The 25,557-nt window shown below is 40.9% G+C and overlaps 1 protein-coding gene and 1 pseudogene across 4 annotated transcripts in view; both read right to left on the bottom strand.

Moving 5' to 3' along the window:
- Positions 1–2,236: 2,236 nt before the first annotated feature.
- LOC111746149 lies at positions 2,237–2,352 on the bottom strand (annotated as a pseudogene).
- Positions 2,353–4,285: 1,933 nt separating this feature from the next.
- AREL1 (apoptosis resistant E3 ubiquitin protein ligase 1) overlaps positions 4,286–25,557 on the bottom strand; it is a 40,122-nt gene continuing 18,850 nt past the window's right edge. Inside the window, exons 3-20 of one of the 4 annotated variants that reach the window (XM_011370865.2) lie at positions 23,184–23,244; positions 22,108–22,334; positions 20,951–21,188; positions 17,365–17,534; positions 16,948–17,128; positions 16,513–16,760; positions 14,931–15,008; positions 14,119–14,260; positions 13,867–13,988; positions 12,792–12,867; positions 12,133–12,242; positions 11,271–11,450; positions 10,972–11,097; positions 9,750–9,879; positions 9,604–9,662; positions 7,596–7,685; positions 6,998–7,173; positions 4,286–6,891 (exon numbers count right to left, since the gene is read on the bottom strand). In XM_011370865.2, the coding sequence (XP_011369167.1) occupies positions 6,789–6,891; positions 6,998–7,173; positions 7,596–7,685; positions 9,604–9,662; positions 9,750–9,879; positions 10,972–11,097; positions 11,271–11,450; positions 12,133–12,242; positions 12,792–12,867; positions 13,867–13,988; positions 14,119–14,260; positions 14,931–15,008; positions 16,513–16,760; positions 16,948–17,128; positions 17,365–17,534; positions 20,951–21,188; positions 22,108–22,334; positions 23,184–23,199 (2,472 nt within the window). In that variant the 5' untranslated portion in view covers positions 23,200–23,244 and the 3' untranslated portion in view covers positions 4,286–6,788. The remainder of the gene's footprint in view (positions 6,892–6,997; positions 7,174–7,595; positions 7,686–9,603; positions 9,663–9,749; positions 9,880–10,971; positions 11,098–11,270; positions 11,451–12,132; positions 12,243–12,791; positions 12,868–13,866; positions 13,989–14,118; positions 14,261–14,930; positions 15,009–16,512; positions 16,761–16,947; positions 17,129–17,364; positions 17,535–20,950; positions 21,189–22,107; positions 22,335–23,183; positions 23,245–25,557) is intronic. The other 3 variants (XM_023537082.1, XM_011370866.2, XM_023537083.1) reach the window with 3 other exon arrangements.

The raw sequence follows: 25,557 nt of genomic DNA, 5'->3' as shown, positions 1-25,557 counted from the left end.
CAAACAGTGCTGTTTCTTGTAAGGTGAGTTTAAAGACAAAAGATTTATTTAAATGAGCCTTTTTCTGCAGACTTAATTGTCAGAGATAATCATCAGGGTATTGTGTAGTGTGACCACATTCTAATTATTTCATTTGCATGCAGTCTATGGATTTCCCACCAAAGTGGGGATATTAAAATTTCAAAATTCCACCTCCCCACCCTCTTATTTATATCCTCAAGGTGTCTTGTATTCTTCACGCAGAATTCATTTAAACTTGGAAATCACTTCACTCGAGTCACTGGTTGGTATTCTGTGGAATTTTCTACATGCAAAATATTTTAAAGCCACTACTAATAGCTGTATTTCTTAAAGTAGGGCCTTCTCATAAATCCCAAATCCTCAGGTGACTGACAGGTAAACAAAGGTATAAAGTACTCATCTGTCACACAGTGTCACCAAGTGAACGTGAGGCAGAGTCAGTGAGCACTGGTGGCCCAGTGCCTGGGCCGTTTTTTAGTCTAAACTAATCTGCCTGAGACAAACCAGCAATGTGGAGACTTTGAGCTTTGACATAAAACAGACCCATGTTTAAATACAGCTCTGCCACTTAGTAAGGAACCTTGGAAGTTACTTATCTTCTGAGCCTCGATTTTGTCTTATGTAGAATGGAGGAAACAAAATCTACCTTGCAGTGTCATTGTCAATATGCAACTACATTAAAGTTCTTAGCATGGGGGAAGAGCTCAAAAAATTACAGCTATTATCATGTTTCAGTAATCAGGTGAGTTAAGCAAAGTCAGGAGTATTAGGCTGCCTATTATTAGATTGCCTCATATGACACAGGTTTGAGATGCAGTCCCCTCAAATACCTCCTCTGGTCTCTGGAGAGTCATATAAATGAGGGAGAGGTCTCTTCTTGCCTGGGGTCTTCTTCACAGGTATTTGAGTTATGTGTCCTGAATACCCATTCTCTTTGCCCTGCCTGAACATGGCAAGGTGGAAAAAGAGCCACCACCCCACACCAGTCATCCACTCTAGCATACTCTACTGCCCCCAGATCCATATAGCTTCTCACTGTGGAAATTACCAGGGCTCTAAGCCATAGTCAATATGCTATCAGACATACTATATAGAGAAAACTTTTTTCCAGGAGTTCCAGGTTATTAGCCAATTTTCTTATTTAGTTAACAGCATCATTTTGCAGTACAGGAAGCTGATATTAGAATATCAGTCTTGCTCAAGTTTGAACCATAGAAATTAAAAATAAAGTATGAACGTTCATGCTCGCAATTAATGGCTATCCTTTGAGGATCCTATTCTGCACACTTGATGCAAAAGTGTCCAAGGACATAGAGAAAAGGCCAAATGACAGGAGATGCTTGTGCTGCAGGGGAGACTGGAGGCCCAGGGGTTCTGGAGTCAGAAACATAGGATATATAAGTAGGTTCATATTATCAGACTTGGCCACCTGGTCAAGGACAGATTGAATTTACAGAAGAAATTTATTTCCCCACCTAGCTCCTTGAGTAGTCCAAGACTGACTTCTTCCCAGCGTCATCCCTAAGAGATGAAGTTCTAAGACTGTTCACTCAGAAAGTTGCCTGGTTTGCCAGCTGAATTAGGTCTAAGGCATTCATGGCCATCAAAACTACAAAGGCCATGGTGACCTAATTGGGTACTCTGAGGAAGTAGCAACCACATCCACAGACTTCATCCAGAACAAATTACCCATCACCTTCTTGAAGGCAGGCTACAAGGGGAATTAGATAGGGAGCCCCATGCTTTCCTTCAAAGTGTCTGGATACTACGGTTCTGTACTGGTGTGTCTGATCCTTGCTCCTAGAGGTAGCAACATTGTCACCACCTTGTGTCTAAGAAGCTGCTGCTGCTGGCTGGTATTAACAAGCCAGAGCTTTATTGACAACTTGGACAAATCTGCTAAAGCTACCTCCGATGCCATATAAAACCTACAGCTATCACTCTGACTTCTGGTGATAAACTGTATCCTCCATATCTCTTTACCAGGAATTCACTGACCGTCTTGTAGAGACTATACCTGAGTTCACTGCAGAGAACCAGGTCCCTGCTGTGGCTACCACAAAGTGTTCTTCTATAAGCAAAATTGAAATGAATTGAATTAGGGGGTGGAGAGTAGTCATAGCAAGGTATATCCCAACACTAGGCAGTACCATTCCATCATATACAAACCAAGATTCTCATAATACCCCTTGCAGATTTTTATTATTATTATTTGTGCCTACAGCACCTGGTCTTCCTAGGTAGTCTCCCATCCAAGTATTAACCAGGCCCAACCCTGCTTAGCTTCCAAGATCAGACATCAGGCTTGTTCAGGGTGGCATGGCCATAGACCATGGACCGTGGCTCCACTGGGGCGCGAACCCAGGACCTTCTGCGTGTAAAGCAGATGTGCTAACTGCTACACTATGGAACCACGTCCCCCTTGCAGATTTCTAAATCCACTCCCTTTGCACTCCAAACAGGAAAACTAAGTTCTCCAATAACTTAGGGATGGATGGCTATTAGACGGTGCAGATTCAGTACTGAGTCAGAAATTCTAGCCCATTCCACATTTTTGAGACAATGTGGTGCTGAGTCATTTTCAATACTATTCTACTGAACATGATATTCAAGAACCTGTCATTGACCACCAAAGAGAATCATGATCTTGTTAAACCAGCCCACAAAACCTGTTCGGGGTATGAAAGCTAAGGAGCACCCCATTTAGAATATCCAGAGAAAAATCTCTGCAGAGACCTCGTAGTCTTTATGATTCAGTGTCAGAAATCTGGAGTCTCATGGGGCAACGATGGTCTCAGAAGACTTTTTAAGCTAATTGTGAAGTATAGTAATTAATATGAAGAATCTAATCTTGCTTAGCATCTCCCCACTGTGAATTTTAGGACAGACTGAAAAAGGAATTGGTAAAATGATAAGTCAGGATAATAGTTACCGCTAGAGAAGTGGGATGAGACCTGCTCTGCCGTGCTGCGACATTTTATTTCTTGACCTAGATGGTGGTCACATGTGTGCTTCCTCTGTAATTACTTACTAAATTGTACATGCTCGTATACTTTTGATATATATATATCTCAAAATAAAGGAATTATTCATTTTTAAATAAAAGTATTACCAGATACCTGGAGCTGGTCTATTATGCTTGAGGATCTAAGTGAAGCCAAGATAGAGGTAAGGAGCCCTCCGGTTCAAGCCACATGCTGGAGAACCTCTACTGCGGTCCTGAGAGAAGTGTGGCAGAGGTCTCTATTCACACTGGCTCAGAGGTAACAGTGCACGAGAAACTGAAGCTAATATTGTGTTAATTCAGGAAGAATCCTACCAGCCTTTTGAGTCTTAAGAATAACTTCACCATGGGCTGAAGTCACTCAGTGATGAGTGTTCATGACCCATTCAAAGCCAAGAGAGCAGCAAGTATAAAAGGTGTAGGACTGTTAACCTAAAAATGTAAAGTCGGAGATAGAATTTTGTTTTGTTTTGACATCTCACATCATTCAGGAGCTTGATGAGGTGGGGGCAGAATGAATGTACTCTAAAAGAGTAGTTTTCAAGCTAAGATTCCAATTCACTGGGTCTGGAGATTAGGGGCAAAAATCTGTATTTTAAAAAGAATTCCAAAGGGGATTTTGTTTTGCTTTTCTAGACTGGGAACCACTCAACAAGATGCCATGATTAGATTACTTCCCTTAGAAATTCAGGGTTCCTGATATTTTCTAGCCCCAAATCAGGCCTGGTTTTCTCTGTCAAACTTACCTTTGGTTGGAAAAGAACTGGTACCACCTGCCGCCCACAAACTTTTGAGGAGCAGCGTTTTTGTTTGCCATGCCCAGAGCACTTGTGGGAAGGGAGGGGATGCTAAGAAATAAATGTGTGAGTATATGCAAATCAGAAGGCTATATACATCAAAGTGTTTACCTGTCATCCCGAGTGATTACCTCGGGATGACAGGTAATTTATTTCCTTTGTATTTGATTTCCAAATTTTCTACACTGAGTTTCTTATGTAGCAAAACAACAAATTAATGTTTAAAAGACCGATGAGAACAGACATCCCCTGCTCTTGCCAAACTGCACAAGCACTTGTTCTGCCCATTGGCTATTTGTGTGAATAACCACCGTGGCCCTGCTTGGCACCACGGACAGCAATTAGGGAAGGGTGAAAAGGCAAGAGGCCTGGGAAAGGCCCAGGGCTCCAGGTGTACATTCTACCGAGCTGACTGCTTCTGAAGGAATTCCTGGGGAAACACAAAAATATTTCTACTCCTTAGTCCTTTCAAACGTTTATTTATTTATTTACTGTACAAAATATTTACACTATCACTGCAACTGCCTGACCCTTTTGCCTGGCCTGACAAGTTTGCAGCAGGGCTTGGTCTCTGCTGAAGTTCTAGAAAGACGCCAGTGCTCTCCTGGGTGTTCACTTGGTATCTGGTCTCCTTCAAAGACAGTGAAAGACCAGGTTGTTAGCTGATTCCCCCTCCCCCCGCAACCAAGTACCAGGCCACAAGGGCATAATTAAAAGAACTGGCCAAAATAAGAAACGTGAATAGAAAATTGCCCAGGAAGTGACATACTCTTTCTTCTCTCTGACATACTGTACCTTTTCTCCACACGGGCTAGTACCAAAGAAGGATAAGGGGGAAAAAACAGTAAAAGAAAGGCCAAAAAGAGCAAAGAGACTTTCGAGTAGAGTTAGAACATAAACTGGAAGAACAGAAAATCACAGCAGTACCAAAGGGTTTTGTTAAACAAAGACCCAGGGGCTAAGGACCACCACAGGAACGCCGCCTCAGCTGGGCTGCAGTGGTGCCCAGGATGCTTTGAAAAGTGCTATGACTAGACCTTAAAATAACAAACTTAGCCAATAAAATAAAATCGAGCTCCAGCATCGGTCTCTGGAGGACTGCTGGAGGGGAGAAAGCAGAATCCAGAAGAGGAATTACTGCCAAAGACAGCAGAACCAGCCCATACGCCCCAGTTGGAAACTCCTCTCTGGGCCTGAGAGGCAGCACTGTGTTTCCCAGGGTGATGATGAAACCTGCCGGTACTTATCCCATGGGAAAACACTGGGGAAAGCAGCAGCACCTTGTCCTGGTCCCTGAGGAGAGCAGTGACCATGTGGCATGAAGGACCCTGTGGTGTAGAGGCCCTGATGCTGAATCCTGGACCCCAAGAATGAGTGAGGTCAGCACCCACACCAAGAACAAATGACAACTGTGAAGAAGTGAGGTCAGGCAGGTACAGAAGCAGCTCAGGAAGGCTTGTTCCCCATGATCCCTGGGAACAGGAGGGCTCAGACATGCTTCCAGGAGGCCAAGGCGTTGCCATAAGTCCTGCCTCCTCTCTGGACTCTGTGTACTTGCTGGTTTTGGCAATAAAGATGGCTTGTAATCATCTCAGTTGAATGCCCCTTTGGGAATGGTAGCTTGCAGCAAAGCCTTCTTCAAAAGAGAAATTCGGGAAAGTTGATGAGATTTTGAGTTCTGAAAAAGTTTTCATTCAAATCGTAACGAAAAAAGATGTTGCCATCTTCCAAGGGAGAGCAGCAGGTTCTCTTCAATCTTCACGTAAGAGTGAACATACTGTATCTTCTTTCCTCCTTAGTTCCCTTCGCTGGTAACTGATGGAGTGAAGGGAAGTAACTGAGACAGCAAGGTGTTTATAGTCTGACGTTTCTCCTCTATGTTCCCAATGTCCTGACTCCATGGACCTGTGATAAGCACTTAAACTACTGGCCCCTGTTCCCTTTCCTCAGTGCTGCCAGAGAACACCAAGCGAAGAGAGAAGGAGGGATGACTGGCATGCTATTCTTACTGTCCTAGTCCCTTGCTCCAAAATTTCCTTCAGTAGAAAGCTATAGAATCCCTATCTCTTTGCAGCAGATTGCATAGCTTGGGAGATAGGTGGCCCGGCCCGGCCACATCTCAGTAAAAAGAACAAACTCAGAGACAAGCATCAGTAGTCTTTAAGCCAGCCATGTGCCTAGACATGCCCCAACCTTAAAGGAGAACCATATTCAGCATTGGAGGCCACAGCCCAACTATCTTTCACATTCTTTTCTCACTGGCTCAAACTCAAGAAAAAGTTTAGAGAGTTCTTTAGGGATGAATGATCATTTCCAGAAATGCCTGTAGGGAAAGCTCCTTTGTCAGTTCTGACACCACAAAAAAAGATCCTTTTGTGCTCAGTCCCCATTAGAGGTAGTCCAGTGCCATGGCCTGTGCCGGCCATTGTGCAGAGGGACGAAACCAAAGACTGCGTATGTGGGCCACTTCTATCTGTGCTTCTCCTGGCTCCTGATGACAAGAGGCAATAACTCTGCCCACAAGAAAGTCACGCATACCTCAGGTCAAGTAATGAGGGCCACAGAGGGGACCTCGAAAGAGCACAAGCAGAGGAGGTTGGGCAAGGCGAGGACACCAGCTTCCTAAGAGAGCTGAGCCCTTTGTGGAATCCCCTTCAGCTACTGAGGCAGCTCCTGCTCCTGGGATCTTCTAAGAATCACGTGAAATTACAGCAGCACAGTCCTCTTCTCGTGACTGAACAAGGAGCTCGGATTACGTACCATGCCAAAGAGGCTTATGGGGCAGATGTGCAGGGAGGGGTGAGGGAAGGACAACGCTGGTAGGTGATCAAATACTCCAGACACTGGGGAACATGCAGCTGCTTCTGGTTGACGGTTATGTGTGTGTTAGGGTCAGTGGTTATGTCTGTCCTGTGCACCCAGATACTCCAGAAAGCACGGGAACCAAGTGGATGGCAGGAGAGTGGTCAGAGCATACCGAAGCCCTCACAGCCTTCGCTGATGGCCAGTTGCAGCATCCTGTGAACCTCTTCATATGAGTCATACGTAGGGAGGCACAGCTGGTTAAAACTGGAAGGGCAAGGGGAGAGTGATTAACTCACACTACCAGAAACACCGGCAAAAGCTGGAGAAAAAATTCCCCATGATAGCATGCATCAGGCAGTCAGATACCTACCACGTGTGTGCGGTTGGTAGCGTGCTATGGGTCGGAGCGGCAATAATCTGAAATGAGGGACAGAGGGCGGCAAAACCTCCGGGTGGCAGCTGAGAGGAGCCTGTTGTAAACTGAAGCAGCCGAGCCAATTCCTCCTGGGTCAAACTGGAAACCACGGTCCAAAACCACCTCATGACCTGGCAGGGAGAGCACAAGGCTGAGGTCATACCAGTATACAGCCTATGATCTGACCCTAGGGGGAAGGAACAGGATACCCTGAAATGGGAGTGTGCCCCAGTTACCATTCTATCAGGTCCAGGTAGGAACGGTTAGAGTTGACAAACTCTAGAAATTTACATTGTCACACAGTCGGGAGGGGAGTCACTGATTGCTTGGTTCTATTTCTTTGACTATCCAATGTACTGCTCCTATGGCAGTTAGCATGACAGCCATGAGGGACCAGGGCTCTCTCTTGCCTAAGCAACCACCTGTCTTTCCCACATATATCACTGTTTCCCAGATGACATGTCTGCTTCTCTGACTCCTTGACTTTTTTCTTCTGAAACTTTTTCTTGACAACATGACACAAATTCAACTAAAAAAAGTTTGGCCCACTTACCTTTTCTCTGAAATGCCACGAGCCACCAACGACCACTGCATAGGCTTTGAAGTCAGACACACTGATGTCCCCAGTCCCACACATCAACAGCTGGAGAAGACAGTCAGGTGTTACTAGGATAGTCAGAGGGACAAAGACCCAACATAAGGTCAATTACCTATGCTAACATGCAAAAATGTGGAATAAAGAGGGTATCAGGAAAAAGACAAAAGGCAAGGTCATAATACCAGAATACTGCTTCAGAAAAATCAATTATAATAGGTCAATGGTTCCTAACTGGCGTGGTAAAAATTACACAGCTTTTAAAAAATATACAGATGCCTGTGGCCTTATCCTAGACCTACCAAATCAGAATCTCTAGGAGTAGGTTACGAGCTTATGTATTTTGAAAAAACTCCTCAAGCACTTCTGATGCGCACACCTAATTAAGAACTGCTGCTATAGATTATTTTGAATTGAAGCAAAGGACAAAATGGAACCAAGTTTACTGATCGTCTGTTCTGGACATAGCCTGGAAATGCCAGAGAGAAAAGCAGGCCCTTTTCCTTTGATGAAGACCCCCAACCCCATTTGTGAATTTATCAGATGGCCTTTCTTTTTCCCCAGGATCCATCCTTTTGTGGACTGAACTTTTACTACCTTTCTTCCCTTTAGTCCTGCCTTTGCCTGATCAGATAAATTTTAAAAAGCATGCCAAAAATAAAAAATAAAATAAAAAATAGAACATTAATGAGATCAGAGCCCTAAACATCTTATTCATGTCCTAATCTGGTTCAGGATCCTGCATGTTACTTAGCAGACTGTGAGTACTCATCCAATAGCTATAAAGAAGAGACATCCTAATCAAAAGACAAGAAAAGGCCAAATTAAGCCTGAGGAGCCTTGGCTCCTTCAAAAAGAACTTGCCAAGCTAATGAGTAACTAAGAGAAGAATGTAGAACTGTAAGAGACTGTGTCCTTCCTACCATATCCACATACTCACTTTTAAAAATCGTCACAAGTGCTTTGCTTCGTGATAAAACAAAATATAACAGTAGCAATTCCTCTACCCAAAAATAACAGCACTAGGTGACAGGTCTATCAAACTTTAGATCGAGTGACAGAGAGTTTGTTTTGTTTAGATTTCATATATAAAGGTATAAAATGTGATGAAAATTGCACAAGACTTTGATTCTTGTTCTTGAAGCCAGTTCAGTTAATAAGAATGAAGATGTACAAGACCACCTAAAACTACTTTTTGGTTTTTCATTTTTAAATTAGAACTTTCTCCCTAGAGGAAATAGTTTGCAAAAATACATTCCTCATAAGGGCTACGGGAAGTTGAAACCAGTAATTTGCCTTGTATGTATCATCCAAAAAGCAGGTAAAAACAAACTGATTTCATGTTTTGCTCACACCCTATATGAATTTCAATTTTGCTAATTATAGAATGGTATTAACTATCTTAGAGCCATTTTTCAGTTGTTAAAGGATCTGAAATAAGAATACATTAACTATATAGAGTTGTGGCTCCAAACTTTGAAATATGTCACGTCTTTTGATTTGTCTCCATCACTGGAATGTAGCTCCATGAAGGCAGGGACTTTGTCTTATTCCTTGCTATCTCCCCAGTGCTGCATACAGACATGGCATACTGCAGGTACTCAATAAATAGTCCCTAAACAAATAAATTCTGTTATTCCCTTAAGTCAACTTTAAATGTCATAGGACTTACAAAGATTGTACGTGATATCAACATTCATTAGTACTTAACCAGTATCAATATTTGAGAAATAAATAAATAGTAATTATTACTCTTCAAACATAATTATTTGCTGGTTTCTAATTTTCACCTTCTAACTTTTTAAAAGGTAAAAGAAGGGCCAATGCATGGAAGAGTGACAAAAGTGAAACCAACTCTTGCATAAAGGGCTTTCCTATCATATCTCATAACAGAAGATAAGCTGGTTCCTATGGGCATATTAAAACACCAAGTCAAGAACGGGGGTTTGCAATGCTAAGTACTTACCTCAAGCTCATTTTCATCAAAAATAGCCAAAAGGTTCTCAGGGACCAACTCATTCAGGCCTGAAACAAAGTAGCCCAGTTAAAGCCATATCCACACCATGGACACAGGTATTTTCATCTCAAAGCCAAGACTAGAGAGAATCTCACCTTTTAGGAAATGTTCTACCTCTTCTTTCACTTGACTGGCCAGCCGATATTGGGCCAGCAAATTTAAATAGAATATTTTATTTGCATTGGTGACTGGGGTTTGAGCTCCACCTGTCATGAGTTCTACAACCTGAAACAAGAGGCAAAAGACAGAGAGGCTGTGGATGGGCATTTATAAGATGACATGTCCCACAAAGCATTACTGAACTCCATGACAGTCATAGGTTTCTGCCATGCATTCAGCTTCTCAACATACTCGATTTTATGTAGTTACTAAGCTTCAGGATTCCTACTACTACAACTATATTCTACTAGCTACTATTTCTGAAGTGGGTATCCGTGTGAGTCTTCTCTGGCTTGGTCAAATAGTGATGATGCAATAAGAAGATATTATAGCTTCTTGTTGGCAAAATTTTAATGTCCCTATGATTCCAAAATTAAACCAGTACTGACCTCTTTTCTTATGACCCTGAGCCAACTGAGAATAAATAAAGCCAGACAAGTAGTAAATAAATCTTTTCAGGTCTCAGAAATTCTAAGATGGGAACTGTTGTTCTTTTTCATTCTTACTTTACAGCCCCAAAATGGTCACAAAGGATATGTGATTATCAAGTACAAAATACCAGTGGTCACAATTTTTCAGTCATTGTTATTTTGTATGTTACCACAACACTAGCTTCATCATTATCATTTGATATTGCTTAATCCTACAATGTAAACAGAATCACATTTGCATCAGAAATACTTTTGGCCAATAATTTTGTAATAAAGTTTAAAAATATACACGTACAGTGTTAAAACAGGACACATCTATATCACCACCACTGAAGCTGAGATAGGCGCCGCCATCCCTTCCAAAGGTCCTTGTGCAGTGACACTTCATTATCACTAGGTTCTTTTTCTACTGGAAAGTAGGGATGAGATGTACGGACTCATGTGTCTTTTGCTCCACTCAAATGAGCCAAGATCATTAAGTGGGATGCAGTGCCCTAAAACTGTGCTGCCTAAAATGTCTGCTGCTAGCTACAGGTGGTTATGTCCATTTAAGTTAACGAAAATAAAACAAGAAATTCAATTATTTGGTCACAATAGCCACATTTTGGGTGCTCAAAAGATAGCACAAATAGAGATGATTTCCATTATTGAAGAAAGTTCTTTTAGACAGCGCTGTTCTAGAGGAGGGTAGGAACCATGGGACCCACAGGCTGTGCTCCTTTCTCACCTTATCCAGTTGACCTGATTTGTTATATTTCTCTTCTGCAAAGACCAGCTCCATCTCACTCATGTCATTGTTGAGGATGAAACAAACTTTAGATTTGTAGAATTCTGGGTCATCTGTTTCAAAGTACTGAGGAGACAGGAAGACACAGAACAGAACATGACAACCCTCACCCAGAAATAACATTTGTCACTGCTTGGCACCACCTACCCCTTCAACCTTAAGAATAACAAGCTCAGAGCGGAGACATTCCAGAGTTAATGGCCAGAGGCCCTAGTAGAAAGCACACATTCAGATGTTACCTTGTAATGCATGCGTAGTCCTATGATTTGGGCCAAGAAAGAACGGGTAAAGCGAGCTCGGACCAACTGCTTGTAGGCTCCTCCGAGAGAGGACTCATAGAGACACTTGCCCACCAGCCGCCCCGCAAACTCATAAAGCTTCAAGCGCAGATGAGCGGGGCGATTAGGGTTGGGGTGCACCTGTCAAAGAAAGAGATTAAAAGGCTCCAGGCCATTTTTCTTCAAGCCTAGTTCTGGAAAGACCCCCCGTCCCAACTTCATCCCAAAAGAACAAGAGTTTCAGTATTAGGATCATAGAGCCCACCTAAATGGTATTGGTCTTTTGGTAGCCACCACTGAGTAATTCAGTAACTGGAGAATAAACGGCAAAATGGACTAACATTAAGTTGAAGAATCTTACATTAAGTTTATGGCTTAATCTGGCTGAGTATGGGAGTTAATCAGTGGATGATGTGATGATGCCTTTTCCCTAAACAAGAACTTCTTTTAGCCAAAGTCTACTTCCCTACTCTTGACATCTCTGCACAGTCAAACATCTGGTACAGACAGAATTCAATAGCTTCAGCTATCTTTTGAGACAGTGGCTTAATTATTATTATAATAATTAGTAGAATAGCCATGGCATTATAATGCTTTTTAGTCAAATATTCATTTGTCTGCATTTTCTCTTATTTTACAGATGAAATAATGGAGGCAAAGAAGAGGGAGGCGAAATTAGTTCATATTTTAAGTATCAAAACTGAGAAGAGGGCACGGGTAGTCAGATTCCCAGGACAGGTTCATAACCTCAAACCCTTGTTAGTCTATCCTTTATAACACAATCCATATTTTCCACCCACCCATAGGGAAGCCACAGACTCACTAATGCTTGGTTGTTGTCACTGAATCGGGTGAAGAGCTGATTGGTGGTATCAAATAGTGCTTTGCAAATTAGCTCAAACCATTCCCGGCGAGGCCCTCCCCAGTCCAGAGCTGAAAAGTGCAATAAACATAAAAAAGTGACTTTGGCCTACTATGTCTTATCATGTTTGTTCATTTATTCATCACTTTACACTCTCCACATTCTCTCTATTCTGCCACGGTGGTGTTTCCCCATTCCAACCCACCTAAACTGGGGACTTTTTTTTCAAAATCCCATCCCTTTCTGTAGGATTAAAGGTATTTTGATCACTAAGCTAATGCCCCCTCGTGTGGAAACACAGGCAAATAGAGACCCCAGGAAATGGACATTTCTCTTGGTTCTACAAAAGTTACCTCTCCCTTCTGCCTCAGACTCTGAGAGTTCTCCCCACAAGTCCCTATGTGCTTGTGCTCTACAAGCTCCACCAAGCCATCTGGCTAGTAAACACCACCCTTTTCATCTTGACTCATGACCTTTTTCCTTTGGAAAAAGAAGCTGTTTTGTGTGTGTGTGTGTGTGTGTGCATGTGTGTGTGTGTAGGTGGGTTTTTCATTTTTGTGGAGGAGGGTAGAAGTAGGGAGGAGGGTTTATAAAGATGAATATGAAATTTCAAAACTGACCTTCTTCATCTTGAAAAACCACTTCAAAGTTCTTGCTCCAATCTGAGATAGAAAAATTCCGAGTGGCTTTCAGAGACTGAAAAGCAGTGAAAGGAAGTTATTAGAACACTGGCTGGCATCTCTTGTGTGTTAACAATAAAAAACACAAGAACATTGCTATTGTCCATTTAACTAACCACTAGTACTTAGAGGCAATATATTACTCATAAATAAACTTTAATAATATCATATTATATTTAAAATACATGTATTTCCAGGAGGAATTTAAGACTTAAAAAAATAATCTATTTCATCTTTATGTCATTGCTTTGTTGGAAAGTTGAAGCTGGTTGTTTTTGTTTGTTTTTTTACAATCCTCATTTTATTAATGAGAAAACTCTCAAATAAAGAAGTAAAAATGGCTCAAATTAGTAAACTGTCAGCAAGAGAACCAAGGAGTCCTGGTTTTCAGTAAAGTACAGTCTATCTACTAGACATCTTTATCCAAAGGCTGGGTTCAGACAGAGAGCCATGCCACACAGAGAATGTGGCTGAGAAAAAGGGTTTCCAGTCACACCTACCAGAGCCAAACATCACAAACACATTTTGGACAAGGACCAAGGCTTCTCACTCTTGGGGAATGGAAGAACTATGCCAGTGTCTGTGCAGTGGAGACAGACACACATCAGGTGTTCCTTTTCCATTAGACCACAGTGACAACAAAAATCATTGCCTTTTAATCCAACAAGAGCTCTCTATGCCAGGGATTCAATAACAAAACTTTCTTCTGTAATAACTACTTCTACCTGCCCTACATAGGCAGTTCCATGAGATTATTCAGGAACTAATTCTACACAGATTCTAAAGCCAATGTGTCAACTAGTCTCTGCCCTCAATAACATACCCCTAACGAGTCTGCCCCAAGCTTACTATAATCAAACACACAGAAGAACACTCTTTAATAGACATGCTTAAAGAGGACAGAAATTTGCATTTCATGAAAAAGATAACCTGCAAAATATAACCAAAATAATACCAAAGAGTTTTCTGGTTGGAAAAGTTTAATGACTATTGACAGAGATGAAGTTTTACGCACCGACTCCAACAAGGCATGTCTGCTGACCTTCAGGGTGACTTTGGAATGTGGTCTTTTCATATGTACCTGCCGAAGCTCTCGCTGGAAAAAGTTCACCTTGTCCTGAAAGGTCTCAGAGCCTCCTGAGGAGCAGCAAGATCCATCATGATTAAAGCCTTGTTACAAGGCATCTATGAAGGCCACCTCGCACCCTCAGGCACCCAGGGTAGCTGGGTCACTGCATTCCCTAGCAGAAGTCTGGTCCGACCCTACCTATATTCTTATGGAGGGAGCGGATGAAAGTGGCCGCCAGGATGTTCCTCTCCTTACAGCTGAGCTCCACAGGAGGCTGAATGCCATCATCTACCACCAGTGTGAGGAGCTTATGGACAGGGTCAGGGCCAAGGTAGGAAAACTAACAAAGGAAAAAAAGAGGAGTTAATCTATAAAACCCTTGAATTAAGTAAAAATCCTCTACATCCCTACCCTTCTATACCAACCAAAGAAAACAAGTTAAGCCTGTTTTCTCCAAGTAAGTATCTACTAGGAGCATATCTCCTTTTTTTTTTTCATTTCAGTGCTCTACAAATCAAATTTTATTTTAAATTATTTGAGTCAGAGACTGCCTTTAGTAAGGATCACAGGCAACACTACAGACCTTTCAATATAAAATATAAGAAGTGTGAAAGTAATAAGAATATATAAAACAGAAGAGCAAATGACTACGTGAAGAGGTTGAGCAAACTGGATGGAGGAAAGTGATTTGCCTTTAGATTCCGAAACCTCAGAAAAGTTAAAAAGAAATTTTTAACATATGAGAATACTGTTTCTAAAAGAGCTTCAGCACATTGGGACACCAAGCTTGGGGCGCAGATACCAACACCCTCTCTGTTAACTTAGTCTTAGGAGCAAAAGATAACTGCTGAAATATTGACTTGCTATTAAATTCCTGTTTCTGTAAGCACATGTCTTTCTGGAACGTCGACATTCTCCACGCCGTTTCATGAGGAGATGACGATGAAAGGGATGAGACAGTCCAGAATTGAAGTCTGCGCAGCATGAACCAGATGTACGGTTCCACTTACTTTGGTCCCTGGGCACACTCGGAAGGTGTAAAGACGCCAGGGAATGATTTTCAGGTAGAACTCCTTCACTGAGAATTGCTGGAGGACCAACATACAGAAAACAAAGTGAATGATAAATAAAAACACTCTATTTGGTTATTGTAATTCAAATATCAGAGTCCCTATCTACACTTCTCATGATAACCGTGTTCCTTTATGGACAAAAGGACCATTTAAGTCACTACTAAAATCAATAAATAACTTTACTCTATCTTAAAACGGGTAAATTAAAAATATTACTGACGGTGCAATTCCACAGAGGCACTTCATAATCTTAACACTTCATGTCTTATTACCATTTCTAAATATCTGAGCTCAGGCTTTCACTTTACAAATAGAGAACATTTCACTGATAAACAATCAAAATCTTCTGTTCAGCTGGGTGCTGCTCAGAGACTTCCTCCAAGTCAGTGAACAGGAGCACCACTGGCCCATACCCACTGCTTTATCCCTATCTGAATGGTACCAAGGATTTGCTGGGGAAGGCGGGGGGATAGGAGGGTGAAGGGGGTGCGATGGAGTCTCATATAAAAAAATTTCATAAAAATCCCTTACGTAAGAATAAAGAAGAGTCTCTTTATGCCATTTATAAAAAGGAAAAAACAATGCCATAGTTTTTTAACATAAAAAAAAGAAACTTATCCAAATATGTAGGTCAGATTTTTTCTTGATTTTTAAAAACTTTTCATTAAAGAAAATTTCACCTACATACTAAAGAAGAGAAAACAGTATAATAAACCCATCACTAGCTTCAACAATTATCAATTTATAACCAATCTTGTTTCATCCATACCCTACCCTCTTTACTATTCCCCCAGGCCAAATTAAGGCTAGATTTTAAAATGATGAATGAATGGTACATAGCAAAGTGTTCTGAAGGAGAACAGAATTAGAACTCAGTTTTGGTTATGAGATTAAAGGGATGTAATGAAATGTTTCAAGAGTCTCATTTTTCTGAGGTTTCAATGAATAAGCAAAATACAAATATTAAAAAGAAAATCTCTAACACAAAGCGCCTCTTAGCTCAGGGGCCTTGGGAAGTTCACCTCTTTGTCTCTGCCAAAATTTCTCCATTCTAATCCTGTAGCCTGATGATGACATTCATTTATTGTGGTTTCACAAATCACAGAATGAAAGATCAAATTGTTTCGAAACAGCACAAGGGGTCAACAGTAATTTTTATAATAGTGAGAAATTTGTAATGGTTAAAGTAGATTTCTTTAAAACTCTACGAGCCATGCCTTAAAGTATCTTCTCAGAAGCAATCAAAGGGCAGAAAGCCACAGGTGCCCTAAAGCTCCAAGGCACACAGAATCTCTAGAGAGAGATTTAATCTAGTAAAAACCAAACATCTGCAACAGAAGAGATGGCACAATCTGCTGTTCAACTTTAAGTAGCCTCTCTTAGTATCCTAGAAACCCTGCAAGTCATTGATCTGGCCCTAACTCTCGAACTATTTATTACTCTGTGGTTTTTGTTATCAAATACGAATTTCATGCAGGCTTGGGCAGGGGGATTTTGAGGCAAGAATGGGAGCTCTAACCTTTGGTGACACATAGCAGTACACCTTCTTCGGTTTCTTCACTTTCTCAGGGGTGTGACACTCAGAGGGTGACTCTTCATCTTCTTCCTCAATAGCTGTCGAAGGCCGGCGCTGGGAAGAGCTCATGTGCATGGGTGGAAGGTGCCATGGTGTGCTGGTACAGCTGGTAGCATTATAAAGATAAGCCTCAAAGTAGATGCTCACTCCTGAGGTGGACACATTGCGTTCGACAATATTCTTCTCATTCTCTGAAGCAGAACAAGGAATAAGGTTTAAAGTAGGAGTCAAAAGGGAAAGAAAATTACCAATCACTAGACCTTTGGTCCACAGGACTCTAAGTATGGCTCAAATAGCAAATGTTTGTGAGGTTGGTCAGAAGAGTACAGACAAGTGATCTGGGAATAGGATTAAATCACAGTTTTTCTTTCAACTCACCACTTAGGACAATAATGTCAAATTCGCCATTATTGATTGGCTGATTTTGGTATGAAATACAGGCATGGAAGCAGCCGCGAGAATGCAGAGTGAGTCGCAAGAACACCTGGCAGGTCTGCCTGTTGGATGTCACTGACTTCTCAAATGAGACACCAGTGCTCTCTTCTTCTTCAGGACCAAGCTATAGGAGGAAAACAAAGCATCACTAAACGTATAAAATTTTCTTTATTTGCACAGCCATTTACTCTTTACAAAGAACTTTCCTATCTAAGCTAATCTAAGTCTCACAGTTCCTAAGGAGAAAGGTATTGTCAGATGAAGGAAGGACAGCAAAGAAGTCAGGGAAGATATAAGAAATGGAAGTGAATTAGAAAGAATAAGAATGACAGAAAGGAGCACACAAGGGAAGCTGCTTACCTCGTGAATGGACAAACTGTAATTGTGCTCATCTCTCAAGGATGTAGAATTGTTGGTAGGGTTGTCATACTCATCTCGGGGCACTATTTGAAGGGTGTGCGGTTGCCCACAGGTCAACACGAGAGTAGAAAAATGGCACACGATTTTGGTCTTGGAAGGAACCACCATTCCTGGAATAAAGAAAATTGAATCTTAACATTTTAGAGAGGTGCTTTTCAGGGCACAAAGATCACTCAATCAGTTAGCTCTAAAGAGGTGAGTCTCAGCCCAACTTCAAGAGATAAACAGCACCATTAGGAGGCAGAGAAAAAAAAAAAAAAACAAAGAGATTAAATCAAATAAACTTTGGGGGGTCGTTTTCACGAATTCCTAACCACTGCAGGCACTAAACAAAATGAAAAAGGTACTTGGAGAAAATAGAACTGAGAAGGTACAGACATAGTGCCTAGAATCCCACTGGGAACCTATGAGTAAGAGAGGCCTTAAAAATAAGTGCTGAACAATCACAAAACAAACAAAACACTCCCTAAAATTTAGATACAAGTCTAAAAAACATTTACAAGATTTGTATATGGAAAACTACAAGATGCTGATGAAAGAAATAAAAAGATCAAAATAAATGGAGAGATGTATCATGTTTATGAATCAGAAGACTCAACATTTTAGTAAAGACGTCGATTTATCTCAAATGATATAAAGGTTTATTTAACACAATTCTTATCAAAATCTCAATAAGATTTTTTGTAGCTCTAGACAATATTACTCTAAAATGTATATGGGAAGGCAAAGGACCCAGAATAGCTAAAATAATTCTGAAACAGAAGAGTGAGAAGAGTCAACTTACCCAATTTCAAGACTTATTATATAGCTATGGTATCAAGACCCTATAGTATTGGTAGAGGGATAAACACATTGATCAATGGAAAGAACAGAGAACCCAGAAACAGACCCCTACAAATATGCCCAACTCATCCTTGACAAAGGTGCAAAAGCAATGTAACAGGAGAAAGAAAGCGCCTTTTCAACAAATGGTGCTGGAGAAACTTGACGGCTGTATGTAAAAAAAATGAACCTCAACCCAAGTGTCATATACAAAAATGAACTAAAAATGGATCATGACAATAAATATAAAATGTAAAACTAATTTTTAGAAAAAAAATTGGAGAAAACCTTCAAGATCTAGGACCAGTCAGACTTCTCAGACACCAAAAGTATGATCCATAAACAAAAAAAAAAGATAAAATTGACTTTATCAAAATGAAAAACTTTTAAACTGTGAAAGACCCTATTTTAAGGGGATGAAAAGAAAAGCTGAAGATTGAGAGAAAATATCTGCAAACCACATATCTAACAAAGGACTACTATGTAGAATACATTTTAAAAAACTCGCAAAACTCAATAGTAAAAAACCAAAAAAATCAATTATAAATAGGGCAAAAGACATGAAAAGACATTTCACCAAAGTGGATAAAGTGGACACAGAGATGGCAAATAAGCACATGAAAAAATGTTCAACATCGTTACTATTAGGGACATGCAAATTAAAACCACCACACACTTAGCAGATTGGCTAAAATGAAAAAGTGACAATATCATATGTTGACGAGGATGTGAAGAAACTGGATTATTCATACACTGTGATGGGAATGTAAAATGCTATAGGCACTCTCGAAGAGAGTTTAGCAGTTTCTTAAAAATACTAAGCATGCAACTACCACATGACCCGGCAACTGCATTCCTAGGCACTTATACCAAAGAAATGAAAATTTAAGTTCACACAAAATCCTGTACATGAATGTTCATAGGTTTATTCATAATAGCCAAAAACTGAAAAAAAGCCAAATATCCTTCAACTAGTAAATGGTTAAACAAACTATGGTATATTCGCCCGTGGAATACTACTCAGCAATAAAAAGAAACCAACTTGATACACTCAATAAGCTGGATGATTTTCCAGGGAATTCTACTGAGTAAAAAGAAGTTATATAACCCAAAGTTATAAACTATATGATTCCACTTATATAACATTCTTGAAATTACATTTATAAAACTGGAGAACAGATTATAGACTGTCAGGGGTTAAGAAAGAGGTGGGTGGGAGAGGGAAATGGGTGTGGCAGTATGAAGGATCCTTGTAGTGATGGAAATGTTCTGCATCCTGATGGTATCGATGCCAACAACCTGGCTGTGATACAGTCCTATAGCTTTGTAAGATGTCACCATTGAGGGAAACTGGGCCAAGGGTACACCAGATCTCTGTATGATTTCTTACAACTGCATAAGAATCTATAATTATCTCAAAATAAAGAGTTCAATTTTAGTTTAAAAATAAAAGGGCTGGTACATATTATAAAGATATGAACTGTTCTCTATTGGTGCAAAGAGGTGGGGTGATAATTCATGTGAAAAGGACTCTGTGAGTGTGGCACTGAAACAAAGAAGGAGCTACATGGAGAGGGAGACAGCATGGGAGCTAACTGTCCAGCATCTTTCTCTGTTCTAAGAGAAAGAAAACTGAGGATTAGCCAAGTAAAGATACACAAATCTTCTTAAGGCACCTCTCATTATAGTTTGATCCCAAAAGGTTCCCAAGGTCTTATCATTTCTATGGCTAGCAAACTGGCCAGTATCCACCCTCAAAAGGAAGCCAAGGCAAGGCGCACAGGGCAGACAGGATCTCAACACACTCAACAGATATGCTGCAGAAGCAGGAGTACAAGATTATACTTTAAGGCTTCAAAATCGGCAAGCATCTATTACCTGGCATAAATGACACAAGGGGTGGCGGGGGAGTAGAGATAGAGGCCTCAATTCTTAGATACCAGACACTCAAGCAAACGCTTTTTAGTGAGAAGTAAAACATGTACTGGCAGCAAGGGTGGAATTAGAGTCAAGGTGCTTTTACTTGAAAAGGTTTCAAAAATCAGAAGAATTCACCTTTTGTCTATTCTGGCATTCTTATCCCTTAGGAACCTACCAGGCTGATGACCCAGCAATTCTACTCCTAAAGAGCTAAAAATGTGTCCACAGGAAAACTTTTACACAAATGTTCACAGCAGCATTATACAGAGTAGCCAAAAGCAATGACCCCCAAATGTGCATTAACTGATGAATAATAAAACGTGGTATATCCATACAATGGAATATAATTTGGCAATAAAAAGAAGTGAAGTACTGATTCATGCTACAGGATGGATGAACCTTAAAAGCATTATGCTAAGTGAAACAAGCCCATCACGAAAGGCCACATATGTTATGATCACACTGGTATGAAATGTAAATAATAGAGTAGTAGCCAGAGTAGGCCAATCCAGAGGCAGATTATTGGTGGCCTAGGGCTGGGAGGTTGGGGAAAATGGGGAGTGACTGCTAATGGATACAGGTCATGAGGTAATAAAAATGCTCTAAATCCAATGTGGTGATAGTTGTACAACTCTATGAATTTAAAAAAACATTAAATTGTACAGTTTAAATGAATGAATTACATGGCATGTGAATGCCATGTAATTCAATAAAGGCATTATTTTAAAAAGAAAGAAAAAGGGAAAGAGGGAGGGAGAGAAAGGGAAAAGAAGACAGAACATACCAGGCTGAAAAATCTTGTAGTAGGGACTGTAGGCTACATTTAAACCACCAAGTTTCACTGAGATTTCGTAACGTCCAGCCCTGCGCACAGTGAAGGCCACCTTGACCACGTTGGAACTGGGCTCCTGGAGGACTTCCTGAGTCACTGGAATTTCCACTGCTAGCTCAACATGAGAGATGTGAACTCTGAGTCCCACAGGCCGATGAGCGGGGAAAGGCTGCCCATTCTTATAGAATAACTGCAGTGGGGAAAAGAGTACCCATTAGTGAGCACGGAGAGAAAACCATTTCCCATCTAACTCAAAAGAGTGGGGAGAGAGGAAGTAGCTGATAAAACCCAGTATCCACCCACTCCTACAGTCCTGCAGACACAGGGAGAAACACATTCTCTCAATACTTCAAGGAAAACCATTAAATCATGAACAAATTCTTCATATTTTGAGAAAGGGGAAAGACGGACCATTATTATTAATTTCAGCTCAACATTTCTGAACCACAAATGCTGCTGCCTCATCTGTCTTACCAGCCCTTTTTATTATCTTATCACTGTTAACCCAAAGGTAAATGTAAGTCAATGGGTACCACTGGCACTGAGTGAACCAAAGCACCAGGCAAGGCTAGAAGGGTTCGGGCTATCATGCCAAGCATAATGCTACAGTGGAGAAGTCGTCACAGGTGGCAGCAACTATTTCTCTAAAGGGCCAGAGTAAATTTTTTTGGCTTTATAGGTTATACACAGCTATTCAATTGTGGTTAACTACTCAAGTGTGAAAGCAGCCATAGGCAATAAAGGCAGATGAATGGGTGTGGCTTTGTTCCAATAAAACTGTATTTATAGAAATAGGAGGTGCACTTGATTTAACTCTTGGGCTATAGTTTGCCAACCTCTGATCTACAACACTTACTCTTTCCAGTAATATTTTTCTTATTTTGAAAAGGTAACATTAAGCTTTATACATCGTCACAGCTAAGTACCCAAATGATAGAGAAATTCACTGACTCTTCAAATATTAACAATTCCCAAGTTCCTGGGAGGGACTGAAAAACAAGGGAAAATGTTAACATTCCAGGCCAGCACCACCAACAGACTGAACTGGGCTCTGGAAAGCAAGTGACTCAGAAACCCCAATGGGTAGGGAGACAGAAACATTCCCTTACATGCACTCGGAAGGCCATGCTGTGGCCCACCTCATAGGGGTCCTTCCAATCCCAGGAGACTTTGCAAGACCGGGGATCCAGGTAATTTCCCCGCACGTAGTCATAAATAGTCCGATCCCCTCGGCGCTCACGGTCCTCATGTTGGAGAAAGCTGACTACACGTGCGGCGAGCTCAAAGAGAAACTTAATTGTGAAGAAGAATGCAACCACAGACACTGTGATTCCACCTATGTAAAAGAGAGAACATACAGACACCTGCCAGTTATACATGACAACTTCTCATTATGGCATAGGTAACCATCTCTCAAAAATTAAAGAGTTAAGACGAGATAGCGAGACTTCCAAAGAAACACTGTACTGGGCTTACCTCTGTGGGTGAAGAGAGAAACTTCTATACAAGAGCTCATGTGCAACAGTCCTTGGGCCAAATCCCACCCACTGCCTGTTTTTGTAAATAAAATTTTACTGGAACACAGCCCTATCCATTCATTTACATATTGTCTAGGGCTGCTTTTGAACTAAACCAGCAGAATTTGGTAGTTGTGACAAAGACTGTACAGGCTGGGAAGCTGGAAATATTTACTCTTTGGCCCTTTATAGAAAAAGTTTGCCAACAATTGTTCTCTACCATGGACCACAAATAATGCCCACCCCCAACCTTCCTACATGCGGTGGGCCCCCACAGAAGTAGTAAAAATAACGTGCATTTTATTCTTGCCATTTGGAAGCCCTCCCTGACCCCTACCAGAGTTAAGGGTTCCCTCAAACTCCTATACATTCATCTACTGTAACTGTTCTCCCCCTTGACCATCTCCCCCTCCATGGTATGAACTTCTTGAAGGCAGATTTTTGTCTTATTCGACTTTGACTCTGCAGGAAACAGTGTCTGGCACTGACTATAATTACTCAATAAATATTTCCCAAATGAATGACTTCCACTGCCAACTCTGTGAAGGTACTTTCCGGCACAACTGGAAATATGTCCAAATCTATTTTCAAGTAAAAGAGACAGAGGCAAAAAGGATGTAAGCGTCCCTAACGAACAGATAATAAAGAAAGCTCTTTCCATAACATACCAATAACGTAAAACATCAGGTCCCTTCAGTGACAACAGACAGCCAAGGATCACAGCTGCAGCTGCAAAAGAAAACCTGTTCAGTTTTTGTTCCAGCCCTTTTTTACAGCCATCTCTGCTTGTCAAGTGCCCTATGTCACACTTCAAAGAAACAGAGACTGCATCATTCCCTAAAGATTTCTCATCTATTGACCACCCTAGGAATACCACAAACAGCCACTTGCTTAATTGCTAATTACAAAATGTAATAACATGGCTTTTATCTTAGCTCCAGGGCCCCAAAAACAGTTTCCCTCCCCCATACAAAGTAGTGCCAATTAACACAAGCAAAAAAGAAAATAGAGCCACTTTCCTCTCATATTTGCCTTCTGGAAGTATTTCATCTAAGTAGAAATAGTTATATAAAATGATTTTTTTTTTTTAATGTGGATTTTTAAAAGCAAGTATTATCATCATCATGTTGGCATTATATAATTAAAATGAACTCTGGGTCATCCCAATAACAAGCAGTGGGCATGTTAGAGAAGTCATTTTTGCTGTTACCAATCAGACAAACTAATGGGCCCTGTGAAAGATGAGCTCAGCAGAAAGGCCGAGGAATAAGAGGAAGAAACTGTACTTCTCATCCTAAGTGATGCCTGCCAAGGTCAGAACAATTTAAATGGAGGCGAGAGTTTGAGGGGAAACTTTCAGTTATTAAACTTGTATCCAGAATAAGACTTCAATCATCATCACTCATTTAACTACCCAAGGTACTGTCAAGGAAAAACGCAACGTACACTAATATTCATATCTTATCACTGAGTTTTGATCTTAGTAATGCTCTCCATTCTACAATGCACCGAATTCATTCTTTCTTTTAGAGTCAATGTAATATATTAAGGGTATCAATGTTATCTCAACCCACACCTTTTATCAGCCAAGCACTAGAATGTTACTTAGAGCAGCGGTCCCCACCCTCCAGGCTGTGGACTGGTACTAGTCTGGGGCCTGTTAGGAATCGGACTGCACAGCAGGAGGTGAGCAGCAGGTGAGTGAGTGAAGCTTCATCTATATTTGCAGCCGCTCCCCAGCACTAGCATCACTGCCTCAGCTCTACCTCAGATCATCGGGCATCAGATTCTCATAGGAGCAGCAGTCTCTGGTGCCAAAAAGGTTGGGGACTGCTGACTAGAGATAAGACAGCTAAAAACTTATAGGGTCAGATTTGGGAGGGACCAAAACAACTTTTTTTTTTTTTAATAGGATATGCTTTCATGTCTGATCGTGCTGGAAAATTTTAAGAGAGAAAATGGTCCTTAGTTCATTTGATAACAATTAGTTCATTTGATATACTCAATGGAATCCACAAAGAGTAGGTAATTGGAGAAATGACCATGTCAAGTTTCATAGAAATCTGTACTTAGACTGGTGTCTAAAGTCCTACCAGAAAAGAAATCCACACGGGAAACATTAGCATTGTCAATACACATGAATTAAGCTGCTCCCAAAAGGGTCTATCATAAAGAGACAACATTTAGAAACAGACCCAATGTTTAGGATCACAATTATTGATCCTCCCTCTCAAACAAGTATCTTATCTCCTGGGACTCTGCTGAAAAGCTGCTATCACCTCTCAAAAAAGCATCTGTCTGCATCTTGCAAGATGTACTAGATGACTTGGACGGACCCAAACCGTTTAACTTTAGTCTTAGGTACTCCAGTTAGATGCCATCCAATCTGATCCTGGATGTGAAACTTCTGGCCCTTGGCAAAGTAACAGCACTCAGTAGAACATGTATGTGTGGCTGATGTTATAGAACTTATGGTCTCAAGTCTCTTGCTTCTTGATGGAACAAGAGCAATGACAAATTTATGGCACATGCCATAACTGGGAAAATTCTGTGTACTAATTCTGACAGCTACAACAACCTTTTCTGAGAGAGGCAGTTGATAAGCAGTAAGTCAGAAGCCTAAAGACCAGTTTCAGGGCTGTAACTGTGTGATCTGTCTATGCTTCAGAATTCTCAATGCTGTAAAAAGAATTGAGACTTAATAATTTCAACGCACCATCTCCTTTAGTGTGATAGGACTTCAATATAACTGCTTACAGCCATCAAGACTCCAAAATCAAACAGTATAACAGAGGGTATAATATAGAGGATGAGGGCATGGACTTTACAGCTAGACCACCTGGGTTCAAATCCATTCTCTGCTACTCACAATGTGACCCTGGACAAGTTATTTAATCCTTCTACAGAATGCCAGTTACCTTATCTGTCAAATGAGGATAATATCTGTGTGTACCTCATAGGGCATTATGAGGATTAAATGAGTTAACACATATAAACAGCCTAGAAGAGTGCCTGGCATACAGTGAGTTCTCAGTTTTAATT

Source organism: Pteropus vampyrus, unplaced genomic scaffold, assembly GCF_000151845.1.
Source record: "Pteropus vampyrus isolate Shadow unplaced genomic scaffold, Pvam_2.0 Scaffold177, whole genome shotgun sequence".
NCBI classification, from domain to species: domain Eukaryota; kingdom Metazoa; phylum Chordata; class Mammalia; order Chiroptera; family Pteropodidae; genus Pteropus; species Pteropus vampyrus.
Note: the sequence above shows the minus strand (reverse complement) of the source record. Positions and strands in the feature narration are given on the sequence as shown.